This window comes from Cupressus sempervirens, chromosome 4 (genome assembly GCF_028749045.1).
Source record: "Cupressus sempervirens isolate cs-2001-9-10 chromosome 4, ASM2874904v1, whole genome shotgun sequence".
Lineage (NCBI taxonomy): Eukaryota > Viridiplantae > Streptophyta > Pinopsida > Cupressales > Cupressaceae > Cupressus > Cupressus sempervirens.
In genome coordinates, this window is record NC_143121.1 from 506,233,685 (window position 1) to 506,244,581 (window position 10,897).

The 10,897-nt window shown below is 34.8% G+C and overlaps 1 protein-coding gene across 1 annotated transcript in view; it reads left to right on the forward strand.

Annotated features, from left to right (window-relative positions):
- Positions 1 to 5,623, forward strand: part of LOC149562154 (uncharacterized) — a 51,828-nt gene extending 46,205 nt beyond the window's left edge. Inside the window, exon 5 of the mRNA XM_089825696.1 lies at positions 4,912 to 5,623. Coding sequence (XP_089681822.1) covers positions 4,912 to 4,980 — 69 coding nt within the window. The 3' untranslated portion in view covers positions 4,981 to 5,623. The remainder of the gene's footprint in view (positions 1 to 4,911) is intronic.
- The last annotated feature ends 5,274 nt before the right edge of the window (positions 5,624 to 10,897 follow it).

The window sequence follows — 10,897 nt, forward strand, 5'->3', positions numbered from 1 at the left end:
ATTGAACAATTGATTTAAATTAATCAATTAATGTCTCAGATAATACTTTGTATTACTTGAGACATTATTGTGAATCATATATGTAAGCCTCCTAAAGATAACTTCAACACTTCCTCTTTAGCTAGGGAGGCTTTTATATTAGGTGGAGACATGTTATTAGATATCAACTTATGTGGTGTCCACTATAGCGGATTTAAAAATTATCTTTATGGCATGTCATTGGATATTACCATATGTACCATCCACCATAAAGGATTTAAAATACCTACCATTATGGCATGTCGTTGGGTACCACCATATGTGTTAGAACCATAATGTATTTAGGGTTTCTACCTTTATGGCATGTCATTGGGTACCACCACAACTATTCCACCATAATGGGTTTAGAGAATTACCTTTGTGGCAAGATACCTCCACATGTGTTATCTACCATAAAGGATTTTAAGTTACCCTACCATTCTGACATGTCATTGAGTCCCACCACATGCATTACCCACCATAATGGATTTATGATATCTACCATTATGGCATGTTGTCAAGTATCACCACATGTGCTACCCACCATACTGGGTTTAGAGAATTATCTTTATGGCATGTTGTCGAATATCACATGCGTTATCCACTATAAAGGATTTAAGATACTTACCATTATGGCATGTCATCCGCTCCCACTATATGCATTGCCTACCATAATGGATTTATGATATCTACCATTATGTTATGCAGTTAGATATTACCGCATATTACCCACCATAATGGGTTTATGATTCTACATTTATGGCACGTCGTTAGGTATCACAATGTGTTACCCACCATAAAGGATTTAAAGACTTTAACCATCATGCGTGAAATCTGCACCTCACAATGAAGGCAATAGTGTACAAGTGCCTTATCATTGAGAGATCGTCACCTCACAAGGATATCCATAACACAAGTACAAAGAAAGTCACATAGTGTTATCATGGTGTCACACACATGGCATCCACCATGAACCATATCAACGGGTGGAATATAGGGGTTACACCTTGAGTTTATCTTTAAAAATAAAAATGCATTAACAAGGGATTGCACCTCAAACTTCTCTCTTACAGAGAAGAACTCGTCAAGTAGATATTAACCTTTTGACCTTCCCATCAAGGGTTTGCTTTTGATGAACAGTACGAACTTTCGAACCAGTTACGACAACAATCTTACTTACTAATCTTATTATCAATCCCTTAACTAGTAAGATAAAACCATACAAGATCACATAAAAAGGCATACATCAATGACAAGTATTTATACGTGGAAATCCTCGATATGAGGATGAAAACCATAGTGAGAGTAATATACCCACTAGCCTTTCCTTGCAAGTAAAAGGGTGCCTTATTAAAGGCTATGATTGTTCCTTCTGAGAACTCATCCTATTAGAAATGCATATAATCTGTTAGGAGTACAAAAGCCCGTTAGGGCTACCTTGTGAGAGGGTTTAAGATCCCTCCTAAGAGATACCTTGTTAGAGGATGTTAAAAACTTGCATACAAGTCTGCCTTGTTAAAGGCTTACAATATTTGCAATGATAAAATAACAAACTAAGGATTTTGATCTAAGAATATGGCACACTTTTCCTTATAGATCCTTTGTGATTACCTATGAAGATTCCTTGATCTTCTCCTTCTATTCTGACTTGCTTCTGAGAACAATCCTTGTTCACCTCTTCCTTTTACATTCTTTTGCACTGGTCAGTTGTGCTACTCTTTGGTTTATCTTTCTAAACTATATTTCTCTCTGCAGATCTTCTCTGAGCAACAACCTTAACAACAACTTCAATAATGAAGTTCAAGTGTCTATATACACTCATTCCATTTGGGTGGCGAAACCCTAAAATTATCTCGCTCAAAACTTGTCTTCAAATTTTGAAATTCATAAGTGAGCCTGTCACAGAATACTCATGACTACCTATACATAGGTGCTATTCACGTAGGTTTGTTTGTTCTCTTGTGAGTCTACATCTAGACTTGTCTCCTTGTGTTCTTCAACCACTTCTTGTTGTGTGCATGTCACATCATTATTAGACCATCCTCTAGTCCCTTAACAACCTTGGTGACTCATCTAATATGATCCGTGATCAACTAAGCTCTATGCCTATCTGTCGATCATAGCCGTGACTGCACCATTCTCTTAGTCTTAGCTGGTATGCTAGTCTATCAGTGGTTGCACTGCCCTGCAACACTTCATCCTTCATTAATTGGTTGCCAATCAATGACAACACTTGAAGTCTTTGTGATGCTATATCTTAGTCATCATTGTTTGCCGGTCCAATATGCCATTGTGACTCCTTAAGTCCAACATGAACTATCAAACTCCTTCTGAGTCTGATATCAATCTTCTGACCTCCTCTTCCAAGGTTGCTTCTGATGAGAAGTCAGACTCCCTCTGGATCTAATATCAACCTTTTGACCTCTTCGTCTAAGGTTGCCTCTAATGGATTATTAGGTTCCCTTTGAATGTTAATTCTTCCTCTTCAAAGAAACTGGTCTAGATATGTGCCACCAACTCAACCTCATCGCAGCAAGTTGTTTCTTTATTCTTCCATAGTAAAAGTTATATCATGACTAAATATAAAAAGGTCACGTGCATTAATCAATCATGGAATACTTAATTTTAATTTCATACAACTCACAGACTATCCATACATAAGTAAGAGGTCCACAAAATGTTTAGGTTACATGGCACAATCCATAATAAACACCATGGCAAAGACATGCATCAGGATAGGTTTTGACCTTTCATCTCAACCTAATAGTGGGATTATCCTGATATGAGTACTCAAGCTCAATGAGCCTCACACAATGATATTCCTTTGCACAGCTGCCAAGAGCTCAGCACTATTGACCAATGTTCAATTCTACTAGATTCGTAAGATTAGACATTTCTTTGAAAATTTTCACCTTGCTATTTGGTAGAGACACCTTGCTACGTCTAGAAATTCCATGTCCATCTTAGACATGGATTTCACAAACAACCTGATTACGTGTAGACCCTAATCAATGTATAAGGAAGATAAATTGTAGACATATTGTTTGATCCTTTTGTTTGTTGCAGATATAATTGACCCAATACGTTTATAAAAGATTTTGATCATAGCATATGCTTCGTCCTTAAATCCTTTTAGGACTTTATGAATCTCTCAAAATGTAAATGACTATATGGGATGCATCAAACAAAATGGTTGGTTATTGGGAGTGTTCCCTATCCCTAACACTTTGATGGATGCTTGCAAGATTTTCTAAAGCTCCCATTCTCTTTCATATCCACCCTTTGCATGCACATATTCGTCCATAGAATCGTAAGTTACAAAAGGTTTCATCCCCTTCAATCATTCAATGGTATTGCTCACATATCAATAACATTCTCACACCTGATACCAAGATTTTTCAACTTCAAGCAAGGCATGATGGTGTGGACTGCATGATACACCGGCAAAGAATATTTCAGTTTGGACTCTTTAGCTAATCATTTGATTTCTATTGGAAACCACATCCAACTCTCTATCTCTTAACCCCTGCGTATATCTCGTCAAATATTATTGAACAACACATTGGCACATAAGGACGTACACTCAATCAGCACTAAATAAATATAGCTCCAGCTTACATGGCATGATTGGTGATGGATGGCATGATGTTGCTAGATAGGACACTTACAGTGTGGCTAGCTAGAGTGCCAGTAGTCCACTTGTGGTTCAATGAAACAATTGATTATGTTAACTATTTCTATGAAGAGCGATATGATGAATTTTGTTGAGTTTCCATGTATGGTTGCACCACATTGATGTAGTATGACTATTGACTATTTGTCTATGTTGAACAAATGCTATAAAATTAAAATGTTAGCCATTTTGATTGTTCATTAAAATTTTGCATTGAAGAATCAATTATCAGTTATGTTGTGTGGTTAATTTTGTTTATGCCAAGCAAGTTATGACTATTTTTGTATATTTTTAAAATTTCTATATTTTTTGTATGGTCTACTGAATCCTGACCAAACCTGGTTAATAAACTAAATTGTTGAACTACCGTACTGGAACTTAAGCCTGTGCTGGCAACTTCACATATTTTTTAGTTCAGATTGAGCAATGCACAAGATTCCAAATTTAATTGAACCATAAAAGTCCTTGCAAGTTTAGTACTATGCAGTCAAATCCAAAGCTGCATCTGTATGATCGAGTCACTTTGTTTTAGTGGTCTAGTCAAATCAAATATTTTTCCAACATGCACGAGAAACATTAAAAATGGTCTAATTATAGACTGGGGTTGTTCTTGCACTTGATAGTTGTGGACTGCAGCCCAGGACTCCAACCCCTTACTAATGACTGGCTTGAAGGACTTGGACAATTTGAAAATCTATCTGATTCAGTTTTGAGCCTAGAAGAAAACCCTAGCTATATCTAAATCTAAGGATTGGAGAAAGAAAATTTAAGACGATCAATCCATACCAATCCAGACATATCATCAAATAAAAAAACAAAGTCTTTACATTGCAACAGATTATGTTGGTGAATACTGATCTTGATTATAAAATCTCCCGTAGGTTTAGAATGCTTGCTTGGTGAATACTTGCAACGTAAAATGTACTCTAATATATATACACATAATCATCAGCACAGCGTGCAGTTTCACACTACCTCATTTTAGCACATTCTCTATTATCTTATGGCAAGTAAGATGATCAGGATTACATTTTCATTCATACAGGCACGCTAAATTTGAAACCTTTAGATTTATTGCATTTGTTATTCTTATGATCTATGTAATGGTACTTTTGTTTAGCCAATACCTTTTCTACTCAGTATTGTCTCAAGAAAGTCTTATATTTTTGCTTAAAGGTTTTTGTCAACTTAAATCCGTATGATATATTTTTACTGTGCAGATCTTTTCACCTTCCAGATTATGTGCAGTATTTAGAAGAGTTGTAAATTCATCTATCAGTGAGTCCTAATCAATCTTTCCAGGGAGATGACTTTGGTGATGTAAAATCTTTTGGCAACTGCTTTTGGCGACTACTTGATTTGAATGATTTCTAGAAAACAAGCACTTAATGGCAATGGAAAAATCATCATATCTTCGCAGCAATTTTTATGACAAAAGGAAAATCCTCCCACCGTAAAAGGTAAAACAGGTTGCTGGCATTTATAAGTAAGAGAATTCAGAATTTAATGGGTGACTAGATTTCTTCACATAATCTAATAGAATGTCTTTGCATTCATATGAATCAACAACTGAAAAATAGTCTGTGAGAGTCCAATACTGCTCTAAGTAAAATATGTATTCAAAACAATGGAAGCTTGTAAGTGCAGCAATAATTTCTATCAGTAGATCATGATAAGTGGAAAATGCAGTCAGGTAATTATTTGAAGAAATTGCAATTCATTGTTCTCTTTGCCAGGAAGCATTATTTTGGAAATTACAGACAGAGGAATATAGCATCATAACAGAGAAATTTATAGCATCTTCAATCCAATATTAAATTCAGGCACGCATGCTACACACGTGCAGGAATATGTACATGTATCTGTATCCGTATGTGTGCGAGGTATATCATATATTTGTTAAAATGCTAATTTACTGGACAGTAGACATTACATTCTGGGTTTTGATGTTGTTTCCAGATAAGTGACGAACTGAGATGATATTTTTGTTAAGTCTTTTCAGTTATCCTCATTACTACATAACACTGTTTATAATTGCAATCAATTTATCTAATTTGTATGACCTTTGGAGAACACCCAGGTTAGGTCACAGTTTCCTGGAAAAATTAATGTAAAATGAAATCCAGTATACATAAAATGTATGTAGTCTCAAGCTCTCAACAAATTTGGTTGTAATTAGCAAGGATAATTGAAAAGAATTGAATAGAAAATATCTCAGCTTTTCAATTTCCTGAAAAACTAATGCAACTTCAGACACGGAATCTGATGTCTACAGCAATTTAATACCTATTTCATTCCTACTCCATCATCCTAAACACTTCTTCCATTCTCCCAGCTCCACGTCCCTGCATGATGGGTTATTTCAGCTGTGTGTTTGGTAGATCATCGCATATTCATACCCTTGCTGCTATACAAGCACCTCCCTCTGCTAGCATCGGATCACCTATACCTGCTACCTTTGTACAACCATAACACATCTGGGTTGTAGCTTCCTTTACATCGAATCCTTTTAGCCATTAACAACTGACATAGTATGGTCAAACCACCCTTTAATTAGACGACACTCGAAAGGTGTTCACACTATGTAGTCAAAATAACAATTTCATTGAAGATAGGAGATTTCCACAATCCATGAAATCTGCAGTGGTGCTTCTGGGGTTAGATTGTGTGTAATTTTTTTTACCATCGATTAGATCCTTACTTGTACACTGCTTGTTCTGTATGTTGGCTACGTCCTACTGTTGTGCTCTGATTAGTATCTATCTTGCATGATGAATTGCCTTCCAACATATCATTAAGTCAGATCTCATCTTTCAAGGAAGAAATTTATGCTAAAAAATAATGGTTTGTATGCCCTTGTTTGTTGAGATAATTTAATTATCTTTTTGTGGTAGAATTTGTTTTGAGGGCCAATCTCACAAATAAAATATTCAGCTGGATACACATCCCCTTTTCCAGAGTTTTGGGCAAACTTTAAAAGATAGTAGGGTTAATGTAGGAACTCAAAATCGTCCCTTCACACCTATATTAATTATTAATTAAATACATTCATTTTCCCAAGGTATTAAAATTTAATTTAATGCATGTTTCTTCACAAATCACTTTCAAATAAATCTTATTTATTTATTCCCCGATCTTAACTTCTACTAGACCTGATTAAGTTAAATTCTATTTAATTTGATCATAATCTAGGCCCAGACCTGACATTACACTCATCACTTTCTAGCTAACAGACCTATCTATTAATCAACTAAGGTTAGTTAAGCTAATTTCTTACTTCATACAACTATTAGTCCTAATTATTTGCTCACATGTGTTAGCAAAATTTTAAAAATCTTTTAAAATTACTAACCTTATTTCTTCCAAAATGAGGAACTCTTTACACCTCTTTTGACATCTCTTACACTGGAGTAGTTAAGTGCACTCAGGCTGGAGTAGTATTGGGATGGGTGACCTCCTGGGAAGTCCTAATGCTTCACCCTTGTGAGCATCACCTAGATCCAATGAGTGCTAAGTGTTCCATTTATTCTCATGAGAGATGGATTCATGTTGAATCACTACTCATGAAACATGGATCAATGAGTTTGACTCAAAAATTACATAGTTAAATCTTGATAGCAATATCACAATCTCTTACACTTTCAAAAAATGTTTGTTTGACCTTTTTTAATACATTTATAACACATAATTGTACTTGGAGTACTCATTGACCATTGCATCCCAAGTCGCTAACATGTGCGAGCAAATTTGGACTTTGCATGGCTTATTTGTCTTTCATGTGACACCTATGTGGATGTCACATAGATGACATCTCTTCAAGATTTAAAAAATCTATTAACAAAGCCCTCATCTCAAGCAAATCATATCCCCTTATTGCATTAGAGTTATGATATTATTTTGTGAGTTTATTTTTGGAGCATTTAGAGATTCTAAATATATAGATGGATGCATTCATTCCTTAGTTTACTACTTCACCTAGTTTGGTAGATTTATTTACTTTTAGTTGCATTTACTTCTTGCATTAGATTCTAGTTTCATCTACTTCATTGTCGATAGTTGTGTCATAACTACCTTTTGAACCACTGAGCCATCATCTTAGGATCTTGTATTTAGTATTGCATCTTGCATTTATTGGATTGTGAAATTTCAAATATTTATGTTGGAAGAGCACATCTACAATCCTCATCATGAGCAAACTAACAAGTTTTGGGTGCACTTGTTGAGCTTTGAGGTTGTGAGGAAGTCTTTTGTTGTAGATTAAGTTTAATTTGCAATGCTTTTTTTTTTTGAATGCTTTGCATATGAATATCTACTTTTCTCATTACTTTGCATTTTTTGAGCTTGATCTCAACGGGTTGGATTTTCTCAAATGCATTTTGACACTCTGGTGGGACCCACATCCTGTCCTAAATCTTAGTTTCTAAAAATAATGTAACTTGCGGGTCCAAAACACTCTAAGTCATTCATGTTATATCCAGTGTTGTCTACATTGCCAAGTTCGTCGTTTGCGAGTTTTGGTGTTTCCGCAATTTGTTGTCTCCGAACATAGACTATCGTATGTGTTTGGTTTAACCAACTTCAATTCCACAATTTTTTGTCTCTGAACACATAATGTCATCTGTGTTTGGTTTAACTAACTTTAATTCTTTCTAACTCTAAACATGTTTTCTGCTACTTGTCTTTTGATTCTTGGGTTTTTGACAAAGTGGAGATTTTACAATGAGAAACTTTGGCAAAATTTATAATTTTGTATCTAATTGTAATTTTGTTGTTTGTGTTGTTTTCCTTTAAAATTTAGATTTATTTATAGAATGTTCAAATCTCAGCGTCGATTATCTTTTTTTTTTGTTGGTAATATTCCATTTTTTGGCTAAGATCTAACCAAGTAGGTCATCTTTTTGAAGACCTAACTCCTAGATGGCTAACTAGTACTTTTATAGGACAACATATATCAAAGGATTATATATGCAGATTACTAAAGAAAATAATTTTGCAATTTTCCTTAGACTTTTTCAACAAACATTAAAATGAACATGTGTTTGTTTTAATCTTTTCTAGGCACTTAGCTAATTCGAAGTTATTTGCAAATATTTTATCAAACATTAGGAGAGTATGCTCTTTCTTTTTTAAGAAATAAAAAACCTAGACATGTGAGACACGTTCCTTGCAAAATATTTAATGAGGATTTAATCAATTGTCTTGTGTATTTGGGAAAAAACAACCTAGGTAGGAGTGTCATTTTTTCCTCTTATCGGGGATTTAGAAATCTATACCTCAAATGTTGTCAATCATTAGGGGAGTATGATCTTCCTCTTTTGAGAAGTCAGAAACCTAGACGCGTGAGACATGTTTTTTGCAAAAATAAATAAATGAGGAATTAACCAATTGTTTGTGTGTTTTGGAAAGAACAACTTTAGTAGGAGAGTGTTTTTTCCCTCTTATGGGAGAATTAGAAATCTAGACCTTTAATGTTTTGAATCCATGCTTTTATTTTAATCATTTAGAGAGCTTGCCAATTTAGGTAAAAATCTCTTGGGAACAACTCAAGTGGGAACAAGCAGACACCAACTCTTCCAACCCACTATAAGATTAAAGTGTTGAAGGACATAATACTATTGCTATCTTAGATATACTTTTAATATTTGAAAAGGTGAGCATCTCATGTACTGCTTGTGGGAGCAAGTTATCCTAAGTACTCGTAGTGTTGAGAGACCTTAATCTGATGTCTACAGCAATTTAATACCTATTTCATTCCTACTCCATAATCCTAAACACTTCTGAAGGTTACTTGGTTCACCTCCTAAAGTAGACATAATCTTTGTGCCAAGAGGGGGAAGAATCTCTCCTAAAGAAAACACTCTACCATAAATATCCTCTCGAGCATTTGGAGGTGGCCAATCTGACATTGGAGCTCATTGTGTAGTCTCCTTTGTATCATATTCCATTGTGCTCTCAAAAAGGGTGAAGATATGGGTGCCCTCTAGAGGGTGACATGAGCGTGTGAGATGACTTATATCAAGCTATAGACAAAGATTCTGAATATTCGTCCACTTTTCTTTTTAGGGGTAAAGTATGTTTTTTATTATTACAATATTGTACACCTTCACACTTGACTTTGACAAGGTTTCTTTGTCGCTTGCAGGATTGTTTTCGACAACTTGTTTACATTATGGTCGAGATAAACCTAGCAGAGTCATTGTTGTGAATATTTGAATCAGTTCTTGCCATTGAATAAAATTCTTTCAATCAAACAAACATAAATTTTTCCTGAGATTAGTCCAAAACAACATACTTCATACTCGATTGTCTCTACCTAGTTGTGTTATCTGTTTTGTCATTTGCGTTTGAGGATTATTGTCTCCACCTTAGTTCAGTGAGCTTAATATTTTGAGATAATGTTGCAAATCTACTTTCCTAATGGATCCTAAAATCTTTAGTCTTTAACACTTCATTGGGTTTGTCAAAGAAGAATCCTCTAGAATATGTTTGAAGCTGGGAAACATAAGAAAGTGAAGGCACACCTACCTTTAACCTATAAAGAGAAGGAAGTTTTGAGCCATAATAAGAAGCAATACAAACATGCTTTGAAATCCATCAGAGAGGAAATTACATTCCAAGAAAAGCTTGACATAATTTTGTATAATGCTCAACTCATGTATTGGATCCATAGACCCGGGGTAAGTAGAAATGTAGTTCAATTTGAGTAATTGAGCTTTCATCCTTCATCATACATCTTCCAACCAACCTTCAAATTTTCCATCATTCAAACATCATTTTTCCAAAAGAGCATTATCATTGGACTTTAAGAAAACATCTTTTATCTTGATAGACCCATATCCAATTTGAATCAAGACTTAATATGCATTAGCAATCCTTCTTCCTGCACTAAGATTTCACCTAATCTTTAAGTAGACTTATTTATCTAAGTGTGGCATTAGACCCTCAGCCATAGAAGGCATTTTCTTCAATTCTTGGTCACCTTGTATTATCTCTACTTGATCCGGTAAAACTACAATAGTTAACATGATGTATCCTAATTCAAACAAGAGTATCGAGAATCCTTTTCCAACATAGAACTAACAAACAATAACACTTCAAATCAAGGCATGGTTTACCATGAAGATGATCCAAATCCTTTTTCAATTGTCACACCACAAATCAAACAATTTTTGTGAGACCCTTACAATGTGGACATAATGGAAAAGT